Genomic DNA, 18,162 nt, shown 5'->3' with positions numbered 1-18,162 from the left:
GGCAGGGTTCGTGGATCCACCGCGGCCAAAGATATCGAAACCTTTATTTGTTGATTTTCTCTGCAACTACTGAACGGATTACACCATTTAAGAAAAAGAGTGCTTTTTGAACCAAGCACTACCTTTTGGCCAAATTTGGTGTAATTCCGTTCAGCAGTTCGAGCTGTAGCCATGTCTAAAGTTTCCTATGGGAAATAACATGGAGAAAACACTTTTTGGGACACCCCTTTTTTCTTGGCCCCTGCTTGGTGAATCACCCCGAAACTTTCAGGATAGGAGCTGACCGGAACGGGCCATAAGTTTTTAAAATTTCGCGAAGATTCATCAACTGCCGCCAAAGTTATTGGGAAAACAAAAAATGAGTTTTCTATGGAAACTAGGTCCTAACTATAACTATCTACTGGCGACCGCCAGTAGATAATACGTCTTCAAATAACTGTTTGCTCCTTTACCATCAAACAAAACTTATCCTTCCCATGTTCAGAAAATGCTTAAAAACTGATGTTTATGCCTCTTCTTCGGCTGATACTCATGTTCCTTTTAAAACCTACTAGTGATCAAACAAAATATTTTTGTAACCCATAACGTCCCATATACGTTCCATACAAGAGCCAGACGTCTATCATAATGCTCAAACTGTTTTCTATTTCAATTGTGAAGTGATCAATAGACAATAGAATTATTGGCAATGCACCCTAATTGTAGTACTACATAGAACTGTAAATAAATTCAGTAATAAGTAAATGATCTCTAGTATAAAATGAAATGCATGCACATTTGGCACAGCATGTATGTCATGTACAGAAGTCTGTGTCAGGAAGCTGTACTCAGTGATAGTTCCTCTATCTATGATATTTTCCCTTTTCCTGTCTTTTCTTCCAGGGAAGAAGTAGAATCAGACCTGGAATTTCTTGGACTTCTTGTAATGGAAAATAAAGTGAAGGCTGAGACCAAGCCTGCATTACGGGAGCTAATAAATGCTCAAATTAGGGCGGTTATGATCACAGGTAAATGAAGCTGTCATTACTGCATGGCACTGCCTTCTAGTAATAATTTAGAATGCTGTCCAATGATTTCCAAACAAGAATTTGTCTCATTTCATATGACTAGAGATACAAAGAAAGGTGCGTTGAAAGAGTACTACTGCTGGAATACTGTCTTTATTATCAGTGATTGCTCAACACATTAAATTATATAATTTATATATATGATCAAGTCACCTAAGTTCATTTTGGTAGAATGTCACATATTAGTTGGACACAAGATGTAACTGTTATCGATACGATTTTTAAACTAAACAAACTGTGACATTTATGAACTTGAAACTTCACTAAACTTTATATGTCTTTGAAAATTCGTACAAAACGTTTGCAATTGATATATCCAGAAAATACTTGGATGCTGCATGGAGCTGTCTACACAAAATCATCATTTTTGTTGATTTTGTCCTGCATATATTTCTAGTTACAACCTCAAAACTTACAACATCCTTCAAAACATCTACACAATTTTCCTATCACTTAAAAATGTTTGCATGGGTAGAACGTTGATATCTTCACATAACTCTACCATAAAATATATGGGCATATGTAACATAAACTATGTTTACTAGTTTTCTTCATGTCAAATAATATTTTTTAATTTTGCTTGTACTCCAGTCTCCAGCCGATACAAAATAGGGAGCTTTAAAAAGGTTTATTCACCTTTAGAATACATTAGTAAAACTAAGTTTATATTAAATGTAAATTTAGTTATATTTCCAACTACTTTAAATAATTAAATTTCACTTAACATTTATTTTGAGGTTTTTATATTACGCCCCTACCTCTATTATATTCTATAGCAGGGAGTTGCAGTATCAGTGTTTGGCCATGTATTGTCCGGGACCTACTACTGTTTCTTTTTTGGCAGTAGTAACTTATACACGTAAAAGCTTCACCCCTTTCTTTCCACTCAGATTTTGTGCATAGTGGAAAGTAGTAAAGGTACTCAGAATTGTTGGAGCAAATTACAAAAAAAACTATATACATAGGAATGATACACAGAAAGGATAAAGCAAAGGTTTGACATCATATAGGACCATGGCTTACTTGCAGACAAAATCCTTTAATTTCTTCGGTGCATACCTATAATGAAAACATTTTCTCATATTGACATCTGTGTTCCTTCTGAAATTTTCTCCACACAAACTTTTAGGTGCTGCACCATCCCCATGATAGCTGGGGTCTAAGGTAATACGAGCAGTACTCCACCAGCTCCCATCTATCAATTTGACAGAATTTTTTTTCACAGCTCACATACTTGAGTTGGCTCTTTAAATTTCAAATAACTTTCTCTCACAAAATTGGGATTTTCAACCGTTACCCATTCGCCTACTTTCAGTTTTCTTACTTTTTCTCTTCCAACATTCATTTTCTCAATGTTTTTCAGACCAGACTTGTACTGAACTGACTTCCACCACTCACAAACATCAACATTTGAGGAAATTTTGTTTTTACCATCCAAAAAGGATACAATTCTGTGGCAGCCTTACTACCATGCATAAATTCAAAAGAGTTTTTTTCAGTAACCCCATGGGGTGTTGTGCGGTAAGACCATATTGATTCTTTAATATCTTTGTCCACATTCATGTTCCACTGAAATGTAGATTGAACACATTCAACCAAAACTCAGTTGAAAAGCGTAACTTTTACATTGCTATAAGGATGATATGTAGGTGTGCTGATATGCTTGATTGCACATTTGTCTAAAAATGACATCATCTCAATAGAGGTAAACTGAAGTCCATTATCAGTTAAAACTTCACCAGAAATTCCTTCCCTTGCAAATACTTCTTGAACAAATTCAACTACACATTTAGTTGTTGGTTCACTAACAGGCTTCACTTCTACCCACCTTGATAAATGATCTATAATGACAATGAAATACCTCAAGTGATTAGGTAAGATATAGTATTATCCTCAAAATCCACCACTACACATTGCCATGGTGTTGTCTACTGGGACACAGAGTAACAGATTCAGTTACGCCATCAATTCTAAAGACTTTGTCATTAACAACACTTTCAGAGCATCTTTCGACAAATTCCTCAACCTCACCGTCCATCTTTGCCACCAAAAGTCCTCCATCACTTTTCTCTTGGTCACGCTTGACTCCAAATGGGATGAATGAGCCAGTTCAATATTCCTCGGATGAAAACACAAGGGTGGGAAAAGTTTACCTCCCCGCATCAATTTACCACATTCCACTGACAATTCGACTTTCCAAAATGCTTGCAAACCATGAGATAAACTTTTCTCTTTTGGCCAACCCGACTCAACCCATCGTATAACTTCTCTAAACACCATATCTTTATCAACAGCCTTTATGCACTCCTCATCACTCTTGCAAATGCTGATATCACCAATATACGCTATAAAACATTAATCAGTTTCAGATTCCCACTCATACTCACAAGAATCCTCAATTAGAAGTCTCGAAAGACAATCGGCCCTGCTGCTATGAACGCAAGGTATATATTCTACTACGTTAATTTCGTTAGAAATTTGGAACATGACTACAGCCTGAATTGCTGGACAGGATTACAACAAATGTGGTAGAAAGGGTAGCTTTTGGTGCAGAAAGCATGCTTTTTGGTATTTGGTGTAAATCCTTTCATTAGTTTTAGAGTTATTGACTGAAAACCTAATATGGATATCTAGGGACGCAGATCCTCCGAGGATCCAACAGTCCCCATGCTGATATTTGATTTGCTGCAAACACTTTATCCAGGAAGTGTTGGCAGCCATATTGGGATTTGCCAGAGCAAAAAAGCACTATTTTAATGCAATTTTGCTGCAATATCTAACTTGTTTATATTATAGCCCCCAAGTGGGCCAGGTCCTTGGGGCAGATCAATTTATTAAAAAAGAAGGGAGGGCACACGGGTTCTCCTTCTCCCAGGACTATTTTTAGCCCTGGGGACAACCACTTCCCCGGGGCTTTACTATTTTTAGCCCTGGGGACAACCACTTCCCCGGGGCTTTAATAAAAAATTGGAGGAAGCCCCAGGGGTACCGCCACCACCTCCCTGATGTTTTTTTTTAAAGGGGGGGCTAGGAAGGCCCCCCTCCTGGGGCGTTGATATGCCCTGGGGATCACCACCTACCCGGAGCAATATTGAATAACATGCTGGGTGGGTGCATCGGCACATCGGGCACTGGGGACCATCACCTCCCCAGAGCATATATACAGCCCTGGGACCACCACCTTCCCCAGGGCAGCCCGTGAAGGAGAAAAAAGTGGACCTGTGTGGCCCCCCGTCTGGATCCAATAATGTCCCTTGGGCCCGCAACCCGGCCCAGGGCCAGCTCCAGCTATCTCCCGAGGGAGATAGCAGTTTGCATTTGCTGGGTGGGAGTTGTGATAGTTCCCATCAAGCAAAAGCAAACACTCAACTCCCAGCAAGTGTGAGCTCTCAAAATTGTGTTGCAGAAGCGTATGTTTTTATCTTTCCCTGCCCACAGACATACGGGCAGGAAAAGAGATGAAATAATTTCTGCTGCATGCAAGGATCTGCATTACCAGTAGCTCCCTGCATTCAGTAGCAATGCCGGCTCCCTCAGGATGAGGTGAGCCTGCTAGGACCACAGGGATCCTCAGGCTCCTCCTGCGGTCCCCAACATGCACACTGGGAGCGTTTTGTGGGCCAGGGCACCCTGGGAGACAAATGGCCGCCCTTCCCTATTAAGCTTTGGCTGGGCCCAGGGGGATGGGGTCCTCGGGCCGTTCTGGCCCTGGTGCTCATTTGACAGAAATTAAAGCTCAACAGGAAGTGCTTACAATTTTACACATAGTAGGTGCCTCAGCTGAAGATCCACTTCTATAAAGAACTAATGATCCTAACTCATGGGCTTGGCGAAGGCAAAGCAAGTGTGCTTTGTTGGCAATTCCATATTGAAAGACGATCATGAAAGTGAATGCCTCATTGATTTATTGGAGCACAATCTGTAGTGACTGTGATGAGTGGGTCCTTTCTTCTCCTTAGCTAGTGAGACCAGAATCCATGGTTCTCCCTTTAAATATCTAAGAGTATTCAAATGTTTAAATCATTTGGAAGAGTCGCCATTTGGCCCTGTCCACCTTACTTATATGAAAAGGTCTTCCTGCCTTTTGCCAGAGTGATGAACTGCTTAACAATTGGCCCCCAGGGTGTTTCATGTCGCTTTTGGTGAGGCGTTCTTAATGCTGAGGTATATTAGGACATGTGCACCAAACAAAGAAGCACTTGTTTCATAAAGTTAAGAAGAAAGTCTCTTCTTTGGTGAAGATTTACTTCTATGTACTCTCTCTATAAGGAGATTCATGCTATGAAAAGTTTCTGGATAAAAACATACCAGGAACAATCACATTGCCAACATGCACACTGGTGACATATCGTACTGCTTCCTTGCACATCTGTAAAGTAGAATACATACTGGACATTTATGCTAGGAGGTGGCACTTAGTAATTAACCAGTAGAAAGACTCCAACACAGATACTTATACACCCACTCACACACTCAGGCACTCACACACTCACTGACAGACCTATTCAGACACGGATACACCCACTCATAGACCCACTCAGACACTCACACAACCACTTACAGACCCACTCAAACACCCACTCTCAGACCTACTCAGAAACTCTCTCACACAGTCATAGACCCACTCAGACATGCATGCAGCTAATCTCAGACATAGACAGACACTCTCACACCCACTTAGGCACTCATGCACCCAAACACAGTCTACTGAGACACTCAGACCCACTCAGAGATTCATGCACTCACTCAGAGACCCACTGAAAAATGCATGCACTCACTCACAGAACCATTCACAAACTCATGCACCAACTCATAAACCCACTTAGACACTCACGTACCCACTCACAGGCTCACTCAGACACTCATGAACTCACTCACAGACTGACACATATTCATGGAGGCACTCGCAAACCCACTGAGACACTCTTGCACCTACTCACAGACCCACTGAGACACTCACTCTGACACACATGCACCCACTCATACACCCACTCAGACACTCGCGCACCCACTCACATACCCAGCGAGACACTTATGAAGCCACTCCCAGGCACACTCAGATACTTACACACCCACTCACACACACATTAAGAAACACAATCACTCACACACCCATTGAGATACTCATGCACTCACTTACACACTCAACCTCATAGGTTACAGGTTACAGTTAGGAAATAAAATGTAAAAACCTTACAAATTCACTTTAAAAAAACAAAAGTTTCAGGGACGTTAATGTTAGGAAATTTGATTTAAAAAACTAGAAATTCACAGAAAAAACAAAGGATGTTATATTTGGCTTCAGATTACATTTATACAAAACCATAGAAATTCAGCATTTATAGTTACCTGAGCTAACTATAACTTACACCCCTGCAATGCACTACTTATTAACCCTGGGCGGACAACTACGCTACGCTCGCGAAGTTTGTGTAGTTTGTGCTACTTCGCGCTATGCGAATTGCACGTAACACAGTGCAAAATCGCATAGCGTAGCTTAGTTGGCATTTTTTGCTCGCTCGCGGTCCTCAACGTCAAGTTGGCGACCGCGAGCGTGGTAAATAAACCTCCCGGCGAGATTCTCAACCCGGGGATGTCAGGTTTCTCATTGCGAGTGGTCGCGTATGCTCGAGACCGCTTGCAATGAGAAACTACCAGTACGCGTTGAGAAAGCTGCTGCTCGAGTAAAAATCTACTTGAGCGGCAGAAAACGATCACGTGCACTGTGCAAGATGCCATTTTTAATGATTGCACAGTGCGGACAAGCATCCCGCACTGTGCAATCATTGCGAACAGCGTACTATGCAGTTCGCGTAGCCATAGACGTATCTCGTGTAGTGCGAAGTGCACTTTGCGTAGCTACGCGTAGCTACGCGTAGCGCTGCTACGCGAACTACGCCCAGGGTGACTACTTATGCAGGAGCAGTGAGCAGGCAGGACCGGGGCAGCCCTGGGCTCCTCCCACGGCCTCCAAGAAAAATAATGGTTTGGGCTCCCCCGGGGGGGGGCAACTGGGGCTCTCCTTAAATCACAAACAAATGCTGGCTCCTGGGCAGTCCCATGAAATGGGGCCACCTTCAAGGGCTGGTGAGTAACTGGGGCCCTGGCTGCCCCAGTGGTACCTGAACACCCAGAAAAATACAAACAAAGGCAAAAGTGAATAATATTATCCACTTTTCCTTCAATGGGAGGTCTGTTATGCCCTGCAGTGGCGATTGGCTTTTTTTAGGGTGATGTCTCTCGAAGAGGCAGCAGCACCACCAACATTTTTTCTTAATATTGTAGGGTGCTGCAGGGAGTTGTGCAGTCCCCCCAGCAACATTAGAAAAAGAAACAATAAGTTCCTGGGTCATTTAATCCATGACACCAGGAGAATTACTATATTTTTTTAATATTTCCCGGGCTGGAGCTTTTGCTCTATATCTGAGAGTGCAGCATTTGCAAGGGGCTAGTTCTATGGCTGCATTTTATGTGGCCTGAAGGAATATAAAAAAGACAGAGGCCCTTTTGTGATTGTTTTTATGATTGCATTTGTGTGGGCTGAAAGATGTAAAAAAAATCGATATGTCTTTGTCTATTTACTTTCACATTTGTCACCCACCAAATGTATTAATAAATACTATGTAAAAAGAAAGGATCACAGACACGTTTTTTGACAGAACTGTATTAACATTTTTAGTAATCAATATTAATAAGCATTGCATTTTGTTAATTATTGAAAAATACATTTGATTAAAATTATTCACTCTTTTAAAAAAGATGAGAGATATGCGTGATATATATTGATATGCTCACTTCTTGATAATACCAATAGGCTCACTTTCTCATTTTAGTGTTGCAGAAGGCCAAGGGTAGTGTAGAGTTGTCTGCTCAGAGGCCAGGAAGGACGTGCATTTGTGACAAACAAACTTTCGACTAACGGACACTTTCACCTGACAAAGGGCTTGTCCCAAAATGCATTGGGATTCGTAATACATGCATATATAATGTATTATTAACGTGTGATGGTCCAACACGATGAATACGAATACTCCAAATTAAATGAATGAAGACTTTCATGACAAAGTACTGATGACTGCATGAGTATTATTTAATTGAAGAAATCACACTACTCCATCCAGGAGTGCAAAGTGCGGACGTTGTTCTTGTTTAAGACAACGCGGGTTGTGTGCTCAGAGGCCGGCACATGTGTCCAACCCGCTTTACGCATGGTCTTGGGCAGCCGAGGGTTGGATTCATGTATGGTAATAAAATCTTACTTTATGTAAACAAAATCCCTTACAAATTCACTGAAAAAAATGAAGATTAAAGTGATGTTATAGTTAGTTGAAGATGTCACTTAAAACATGCCTTTTTTAAATGTACAAACCACTAAAATTCACCAGCTATAGTTTTCTCAAGTAACTATAACTCGTGCACTAAGGTAACTATACATTGCGTCCTTGCCATGCACTGCTAAGTACCCCACATATTACATCACTCATGACATCTTATATGACATCTATGATAACATCACTGCAACATTTGCAATGAAATTACTGATGAGAAAACTGTGCATGGCGGGGGTGCTAATTTTCTACATTTATAACAAAAATGTGACATACCTGAAGCCATCTTGATGGATTCAAAGCTTTAAAACTAAAAACATCCATCTTCTCTTCCTTCACAGGTGACAATCTCCAGACCGCGCTTACTGTTGCCAAACACTCTGGGATGGTCTCAGAAAGAAGCAAGGCGATCCTGGTGGAAGCCAATGGGCCAGAAGGGTCCACTCCCGCCTCCCTCACCTTTCAGTCCCAAGAGGACGATGGTTGCAATGGGCACCTGACTAAAGTAAATGTCTCCTTATGCTGTGGTTTGCTATTTGCATCATTTATAAGTTAAATGCTTATAGTCTTGTGTATACCTGATATGTTAACATATGCAAGATGAAGAGAAACAGAATTCACAATTAAAAAGAAAGGATTCTTTTAACCAAATGTTCATGTACCAATACCTACCATCACTAGGATTTAGGAGGCATCCAGAAAGCTTCTTCTTGGCCTGAAGCACTGTTCATTCTAGTCTGAGAAGCAGAGCCACAAAACCGGTTTAAATCCTCTGTGCCAATTAACCTTTTGGGTTAGTGACCGCTCAGCCCTCCACAGGGCTTGGTCGCCCCACTCACTGCTGCCGCTCCTGCCTGCCTTTGCCGCCTCCTGCCTGCAGATTCCTTCGCTCGCTGCCCGCTGCTCCTGGGAATTTCCCGCTGCTCCTGGGAATTTCCCGCTGCCCGCTGCTTCTTGGATTTTCCTGCCGCTGCCTCCCTGCGGCCCCGCCCCCGCCCCCCTGTGATTCCATTCGCCGCCCCGCTCCCGCCACCCAGCTGCTCCTCCCTCCCGGCTCCTTACTTATGACGCCCCCAGAGCGACCTCGCAGCGGACGCGCGCAGTGGGAGCGCCGATTGAGCGCCAAAGGTGCGCCAAAGGTAAGCCCGTCTGCGCCCGTCCGCGCCTGGACCGCGCCCAGCGCTAGACCCCCTGGTCCTCGCCCTCGCCAGCACACCCTGCACATCTACGACGCCAAAACCCTCCACGCACTCAACGCCGGCCGAAACACCGCCTGCTACCGAGCCACCCCGAGACGCACCCACGGACCCTTCACCTGCCTGACTTGCCGCTTCACCGGCCTCCGACCCAACACCGCACCTGCTAAACCGAGCCCCAGCAGCAAACACCTGATGTGCATCCTGCTCAACACCCGCTCCATTCACAGTCATGCCGTCGAACTCTGGAACCTCCTCGACTCGACAGCACCAGACATCGCCTTCCTGACGGAAACCTGGATGAACGCCTCCTCAGCGCCCGACGTCGCCATCGCCGTCCCGGAAGGCTACAAAATCACCAGGAAGGACCGCGTCAACCAGACAGGAGGAGGCATCGCCATCATCCACAAGAACACCATCCACATCACGACCAACTCCGATGACACCTTCACCTCCGCCGAACACCTCCACTTCCAGATACACACCGACCCCAAGACCACGCTCAGAGGCACCCTCGTCTACAGACCACCGGGACCACGCACACAGTTCAGCGAAGACATCACAGACTTTGTCAGCCCGCACGCCATCAATTCCACCGACTACATCCTCCTGGGGGACCTCAACTTCCACCTGGAGGACAACAAGGACCGCAACACCACTGCTCTGCTGGACAACCTGGCCAACCTTGGACTCAAGCAACTGGTAACCACCCCCACCCACTACGCAGGCCACACGCTTGACCCAGTCTTCTCATCCAGCAAATACGTCACCTTCAACCACTCCATCAATCTCCAGTGGACTGACCACAGCTGCGTCCACTTCAGCTTCAGTAAAACGACGACCCACCACCACCCTCAACAAGCCCCCAGCAGGAGCCGGAACAAGATCACCGGCGACCAGCTCACCACCTTCCTCAGCCAGAACCCCCCCACCAGCTCAACGGACCCCAACGAAGCCGCCAACAACCTCACACAGTGGATCACCAACTGCGCAGATGCCCTCGCACCACTGAAGAAGAACCTCCCCAGCAGACGCGGCAGCAAGAAAGCCTCCAGGTTCACCGACGAGCTCATCACCTCCAAGAAGAACTGCCGCTCCCTGGAGAACACCTGGCGCACCAACCAGACCACAGACAACATGACGGCCCTCAAACACGCCACCCGCAAACACCACCAACTGATCCGCACCACAAAGAAGACAGCCTTCAAGGAACGACTGGACAACAACACCCACAACAGCAAGGAACTCTTCAGCATCGTCAAAGAGCTCTCCAACCCCCACGCCAGAAACAATGACATCACTCCCTCACAAGACCTATGCGACTCCCTCGCAGCCTTCTTCCACGACAAGATCGCCAACATTCACAACAGCTTTGGCCCACCAACCACGAACCCCACCACCGAACCGATGCCCCCCACCGCCACCCTCCGCACCTGGACCCCAGTCAGCACCGAAGACACAACACGCACAATGAACACCATCCACTCCGGATCCCCTACGGACCCCTGCCCACACCACATCTTCACCACGGCCGACCACATCATCGCACCCCACCTCCGCGACATCATCAACGCCTCCTTCAACACCGCCACCTTCCCGGAGTGCTGGAAACACGCCGAGATCAGTGCCCTGCTGAAGAAACCTCAAGAACTACCGCCCCATCTCGCTCCTCCCGTTTCCTGCCAAAGTCATCGAGAAGACCATCAACAGACAGCTAGCCGCCTTCCTCGAGACCAACGGATCCTTCTACCACTCGCAATCCGGCTTCCGAGCCAACCACAGCACGGAGACCGCCCTCATCGCAGCCACATACGACATCAGATCCCTAATGGACAACGGGGAAACTGCGGCCCTCATCCTCCTGGACCTCTCCGGAGCACCCTGGTACAGCGCCTGAACAACACCGGCATCCAGGAGAAGGCCCTGGAGTGGATCACCTCATTCCTCGCCGGAAGAACCTAGAGAGTCCGCCTCCCCCCACTCCGGTCAGCGGCCACCGAAGTCATCTGCGGCGTTCCACAAGGGTCATCGCTCAGCCCCACCCTCTTCAACGTCTACATGAGCCCCCTCGCAACCATCGCACGTCAACACAACCTCAAGATCATCACCTACGCCGATGACACCCAGCTGATCCTCTCCCTCACCAGCGACCCGGACGCCGCCAGAGCCAGCCTACACGAAGGGATGAAAGACGTCGCCGAATGGATGAAGAACAGCCGCCTGAAACTGAACTCAGACAAGACGGAGGTCCTCATCCTGGGATCATCACCCTCCGCCTGGGATGACTCCTGGTGACCCCCCGCCCTGGGAGCCACCCCCAAGCCAACGGACCACGCACGCAACCTAGGCTTCATCCTGGACTCCTCCCTCTCGATGACCAGACAAGTCAACGCCGTCTCGTCTTCATGCTTCAACACCCTGCGCGTGCTTCGAAAGATCTTCCGGTGGATCCCCACCGAGATCAGGAAGACGGTCACCCAGGCCCTCGTCACCAGTCGGCTGGACTACGGGAATGCCCTCTACGCCGGCACCGCTGCCAAACTCCAGAAGAAACTCCAACGGATCCAGAACGCCTCAGCACGACTGGGGCAGGAGTATGTAGAAAGACTAGTTTCTATTATAAATATTCTTTAGGGCTCTCCCCCTGTGAGATATATCTATCTAACCACTTTCCTCTCAGTTGTTACATGTTTTAGTAGTTTCCAACCCCCTTGATACATTTGTAGGTGATCATTTCGTAGAGTGTTTTATTTCTATATACATAATCAGGCATTAAAGAGAATGGGGATATCAGTAAAGCTAAAATGGCAGAATACGGCAGAATACAAGTATTCCCCAAAGGTCCCCAAGACATGTAGCATCATTGCAGGAATCGGAAATGCTGCACCCAAATCTAGTTGCATTTTCCCATTTGACTGTCCATTCTCATTTTGCCAGATTTGGCAATTGCTGGCCTTGCTGTATTCCTGCATTCTTTGAAATTACTCAATCAATCAATCAATCAATTTCTTCTTTATTCGGATACAATCTGATCCATAAAAGTACAACATCACTATCGATATACATATAATACTCATTCCTCACTCGAGCAAAAACAGTAAAAAGATAAAAACATATGATGAATTTAAAAACAATTTAAAATATGGGAGTGGGTTAGACTGATAATTCGTGCAAAAATCAACATTCTTTAGTGTGCAAAAATACAAAATGTAAACTTTAGAGCACTGTGCAAAATAGGCAGCTAATAGACTTCCAACAATATAAATAACAATTTAATCATTGAGTGCTAAAAGAGGCCCTATATATACTAATGTTGATAAGTTACAAAAATAGGCGATAATGTATATTGGATAGACAATAAAATACGCGAGTAGTCTGGTATTAGCCTTGCCCTGTCACCTTGCTAAGTGTGGCCTCTGGAATCACTCGCCTCTGCCTCCACTCTCTGGCAAATATAGGGTTTGCAGAAGATTTTTCTTTTTTAAATTCTAATTGCAGCACATTGCTAAGCAGGTGCCCATATATACAGGAGCTAGATTTCTGTCAAAGGGAAATACAATTCAATAAATCAAGAAAATATAGAGAACTAGGAATATTGTAATTCCAGGGCCGGCCCTGAAGGTCCAACATATGGAATTTGTATCCAGGTGGCTGGCAAGGTATTCTTGCAGGGGCCAGAGCGTAAAAGTGTCTCCAACCCCAGACTGTGGTGCCACCTCCACTCTGACTCACACCTGACCCTTCTCTAGAAGCAGGAATGGAATGGGCAATGGAGAAAGAGTGTTCTTTCCTGAAAGTAGAGACATAAGCCATTCTGGCTTTCTGAAGGTGCAACGGTGCTTGCATTGGTGCTAGGCGGCCTCGGGGGCTCCAGCGCAGGGAGAGAGCCGAAGAGCAGAGAAGGCGTTTTCAGATCCCTCCTACTCACACAAAGCAGCGTAATGGTTTGACCTGTTGCAATACGTTGTTTGAATTTACAAGAAATCCACCCTAAAGTACTTATTGCAATCCCTCACACAATTCTTGCATTTTTTAGGATATATTGGATAAAGAAGCAGCCAAACTCAAACAGAAAAAAGAGTTTTCAAGCCGAGTTTCACTGTATGGCATTCAATTGAAGTTAGTTACTAACACTGAATATTTAGGATGCTAGCCAGGAAAAGTGGACTCCTCAGATGGAAAAAAAGCTGGTTCCTTAAAAATACGTCCCATATTTTGGCAATTTATAGATTTAAGATGCAGGGAGGCCCCTTATCCATGTCATTAGTTACTGCTGAAGCAACATGGGAATTGGTGCCCTCCTTGAAGCTGTGGTCCAGGGCGTGACTAGAACAAATTCACTGCAAATTATGAAAAATGTATTTAAAAACAGCCTGCAAGGCAGCGCTGGCTTTTAAGAGGACAGCAGGCATTAGAGTAGCACACACTCCAATGCAGGAAATCTACTGGGCCTCTAAACTTCCCTATTATATACTAGGGACTTAGAGGTAGTTTGAATCCTCCTTGCCTTGTTATATACTAGGGACTCAAAGGGGACCGTCATTGCCAATTGGTATTATACCAAATTACGGTGTAATTTTAACACAGAGCACAGGCACTGGGTCTGGGTCTGGTTAGCAGAGCCCAGGGCACAATCACAGTCAGAAAACCAGCCTCAAGTGGACCAAATCGGGCCAAAAAGTGGGGGGTCACTGCAACACATCAAGTATTTTATGGACATATACGCATTCTTGCATTCTTTGCTGAAAAAGGTTGTGTGTGTACTTTAAAACGTTCTATTGTATATTTTATCTTGTATTTTTGTAATATTTGAGACATCACATTTTTATTGGCTACTTAACCTGCATTTTATGACTTCATTTCAACAAACAATATATTTTCTGACTGAGATGGGTGCATAAACGCGCCACATGAATGCATTTCCACTTTGAAAATTGTTTGCTTCTCCGCAAGTGAAATATTTTTACACCGCCACTAAATTTAGGTCCTTATCTCCCATTTCACACCCCAAAGCTAGATGCAAACCTGCCCTAGACACAAATAAATGTGCACAAGAAGGAAATAATCTACCAATGGTTTGTATATGTGGTGTTTTCTTAATTTGCGGTAAGCATACGAGAAGCCTTTGTGCAATAACGCCCACTTTTGCTGGTTTTGTATCTGCCTGCCAAAGGGTTGTTTTAAAAAAAAGCAGAATGCCAAGTACTTTAATAATTCCTCATTACCTCCATGACCCCCCTGGTCCTTGTCCCCTTCATCACAAGTGAGGTGAACCCACCTCGGTGACAGAAAAAAGAACAGAAGAATGCTGGTAGGGCCCTTCTCCAAAAGGCTGGAGCCTATATAGGCAATACTTATACTTACCCAGCATTTTTCTGTCTTGTCTGATGAAGAGGACAAGAGAGGGTGGCCCCTGCAGGGCTCAAACTGCCATAATCATATTTTTGAGAGGCCTTCATTCCAGCTGGGCGGGATGTTGGCCGGTGTTGGTGAAGTGTGCGTCTCCTTATCTGCTGGACTTGGAGGTTGCCACGGGGTGAAGTCGGCATATCTGAGGTTGCCGACATTGCTCCTTCCCAGTTTCCGTATGTGCTTGTGTGGGAATGAGAGCCAGTGTGCATCCATATGCCAGTGGTCATTTCTCTCGCAGTCTTTAGAAACAAAGGGATAAATTGACCTACATTCGAGTAAGTCCACATAGCGGTCTTTCTTTGTTGTAGTTCTCTTCCTCTGATTCTTCAGCCTCCCCCACCTTCACAATGGTGTACAGAAAGTGAGGGGGCGAAGTGGAAATTCTTGATCAGGGAGAATTTATTGGAGCTTGCTCCTGATAAATGGCAATTGCCTGATCTACAGCTGATGGCGGCTTCAGCTGCCTCCGACTGAGATGATGAGGTTACTGGTGCAGAGGATTATATAGTGAAATACATTTTGAAGGACTTGTTACCTGATTTGCTATCCCATGTGACAAGCAATATGGGATTTCTGGAGGAGGAGATGCCAGAGACTTTCTCCAGTTTGCTGCTCAGACAATTTCAGAGTTCTGCACCTGTGGACCTGCCAGTCCATCCTAACGTTGGAAGGACCAAGACAAAATTATTCTGCCTTACTTTAGGGACATACGCTATCCCCTACAGGATGTGCAGCAGCCCTTGCCAGATTTCATCCCTATTAATTCATTTGTGCCAAGTTTGGTGGGGAGAACTTCTCTAACGGAAGATGCTATCATCAAGGACTCAACATATAAAAAGAATGATTCTCCATTAAGGAAGGTGTATTCAGGTTCTCACTTGGCCCTTCGGGCAGAAATTCAAGGAAGCTATTCACTGATTTCAGACATAAAACAGCTGTTTTGTTCGCTGGAAGATTCCTCAGATTGTTCATGGCTGCTGGATTGCATCGAGAAGCATGTGGAATGCATGACATGTCAGCCAATGCCTTTGATGTAGTGCGAGCTACAGTCTTGTCGGTGGTGTTGCATTGCAAATAAAAGGAATCTGGTGCTCAAGGACTGGTGCATGGGTTTGGCCCAGGATGCTTTTCCTCTCGTTTTGCCTTTACAAGGTACAAAGCTATTTGGTGCAGAGTTAGAGGAGAAAATTCATAATCTCTTTAAGGACAAGAAACATTCTTTGTCTTTGAAGCAAATGACACCAGAGAAATAGCTCCGGAAGCACAAATCACCATTTCACCAGCCTTATCTTAGGCAAATGCAACATTGCCAAGGGAGATTCCAGTCACATAAAGGAGGTGCTAAGAAGTCCAAGTTCCACCCAAATCAAAGGTCCAGACTGGGTGCTGGGTGGACTGGGGTATGCGGTTGAAGGCAGGTTCAGCACTTTCAGGTGGAGTGGGAGTCATCTACTTCTGATGAATGGGTTCTTCCAATTCTAGAGTTTGTCTGTGTACTTGTGAACTCAAGGGTGAAACCGACACCTTAGGTTGCCAAGTAGGTGAAGCGAAAGCCCTCAGTCAAGGAATCAGGACTCTTCTACAGAGGAGGCTATTATAGAAGTTCCTCTGAAGGACGGTGGAAAAGGATTTTACTCAATTGTCTTTCTTGTAGAGAAGACCACTGGAGGATTGTGTCTAGTGCTGAATCTGGAGGTCCTCAACAGGTATGTGCACACTCTGCCCTTCAATATAGAGACTGTGCAGAGGATAATTCTGCTGGTTGTCACTTCACGTTCACACTGATCTCCAGGACACCTATTACCATTTTCTGAACCATCCGGATCACCAGAGGTTTCTGAGATTTTGCATCAGGGAGAGACACTTCCAGGTCGGGGTGTTGCCCTTCGGGCTGAAGTCAGTACCCAGAGTTTTACAAAGGTGGTAGTCCCATTGACTGTCTCTCTTCATCTAAAGGGGTCTGCAATAATCCCTACTTGGACAACTGGCACTTGCTTACTCCTTCCAAACACTCAGTTGCTTAGAGATTTGGACTTAGTGGCATATTTATGAGCCCCTTGCGCCGCCGTAGTGTTCCTTTTTTGAATCTCCGGCAGGGCCAACCTTGAAACCATATCTATGAGGCCTCGCAAAGCCACTTTGCGTGGCTTTAAATGGCCTTATAGATATGGAGTAAGACAAGGCAGCACAATTCACTGCTTGCCTTACTCTGCACTAGGGAGCATTCCATGGCCATTGGGGTGGGTGTTCCCCTGCCACACCCATGGCTTTTGACGCTTCCCCAGATTTGCAAGAACATGTAGACCTGGGGATGTGCCAAAACCTTCTGCCTCCTGAGGTGAGGTGTAACGAGAAAAAACACATTATTTTTCCTAATTTATTCTTCTTTCTATGTGTGCTGCAGAATGAGGAACAACATAGAATTCATTCACTTCCTGCACTTAAAAATCCAGTTGACAGCACTGGCACCCTTGCATCATTGTGCAAGAGTGCCTGCATTGGTGCATTGGTGCTTCACTGGCGAAACGATGCCAGTGCAGGGGGAATGCAGAGGAATGCACTGTATTGGAAAAATATGGTGCAGTCCTGCCATTTCAGGTTGATGTATGGAAGTGCAGCAAAGTGACCTATGCCAAATTCCTATAAATGCGGTCCTTAGTGTGCTCTCGAGTCCAGGCACATGGGTTTTATCTCATTTACACCCACAACCAATTTGACTTTCATAAGGGCCAGGTTTCGCACCTATCTCAACAAGGACTTTGTTTGGATTCCAGGGTGGCCACTTTGAAGTCACTGAACCTGCAGGTGATGGGCAGCTAGTCTCTTCCAGTGCCCCCTTGTTGAGGCTGCAGGGACACATGGTGACCGCAGTCTTTATGGACCCTTGGGACCGGTTTAATTTCCACCCACTGGGGACACATCTGCATTCATGTTGGGATACGACTTCTTAGAATTTCAAAGTTAGGATCCAGGTGTCCGAGGAGATTAGAAAAGAGTTGGTGCGTTGGACTTTGATTCTCTGATCATGGGAGTAGATCGTCTGCCAGAGTCCCTTCAGGTTCTCACAACACATGCCAGTCCTTGTGGATGGGGGTCCACTCTAGGTTCCAGATGTCTTCAGGTGTAGTGGTCTCTGCAGGAGAGCAGGCATTCTTCCAA

At 45.3% G+C, this 18,162-nt stretch overlaps 1 protein-coding gene across 3 annotated transcripts in view; it reads left to right on the top strand.

Moving 5' to 3' along the window:
• Positions 1-18,162, top strand: part of LOC146788638 (putative cation-transporting ATPase 13A4) — a 619,876-nt gene that overhangs the window by 325,947 nt on the left and 275,767 nt on the right. For all 3 annotated transcript variants that reach the window (XM_085635832.1, XM_085635831.1, XM_085635830.1), the window contains 2 exons: positions 883-1,007; positions 8,737-8,900. In XM_085635832.1, coding sequence (XP_085491958.1) covers positions 883-1,007; positions 8,737-8,900 — 289 coding nt within the window. The remainder of the gene's footprint in view (positions 1-882; positions 1,008-8,736; positions 8,901-18,162) is intronic.

This window comes from Triturus cristatus, chromosome 11 (assembly GCF_964204655.1).
Source record: "Triturus cristatus chromosome 11, aTriCri1.1, whole genome shotgun sequence".
In the NCBI taxonomy this organism is placed as follows: domain Eukaryota; kingdom Metazoa; phylum Chordata; class Amphibia; order Caudata; family Salamandridae; genus Triturus; species Triturus cristatus.
The sequence above is the reverse complement of the archived record's forward strand: the minus strand, read 5'-3'. Positions and strand labels throughout refer to the sequence as shown.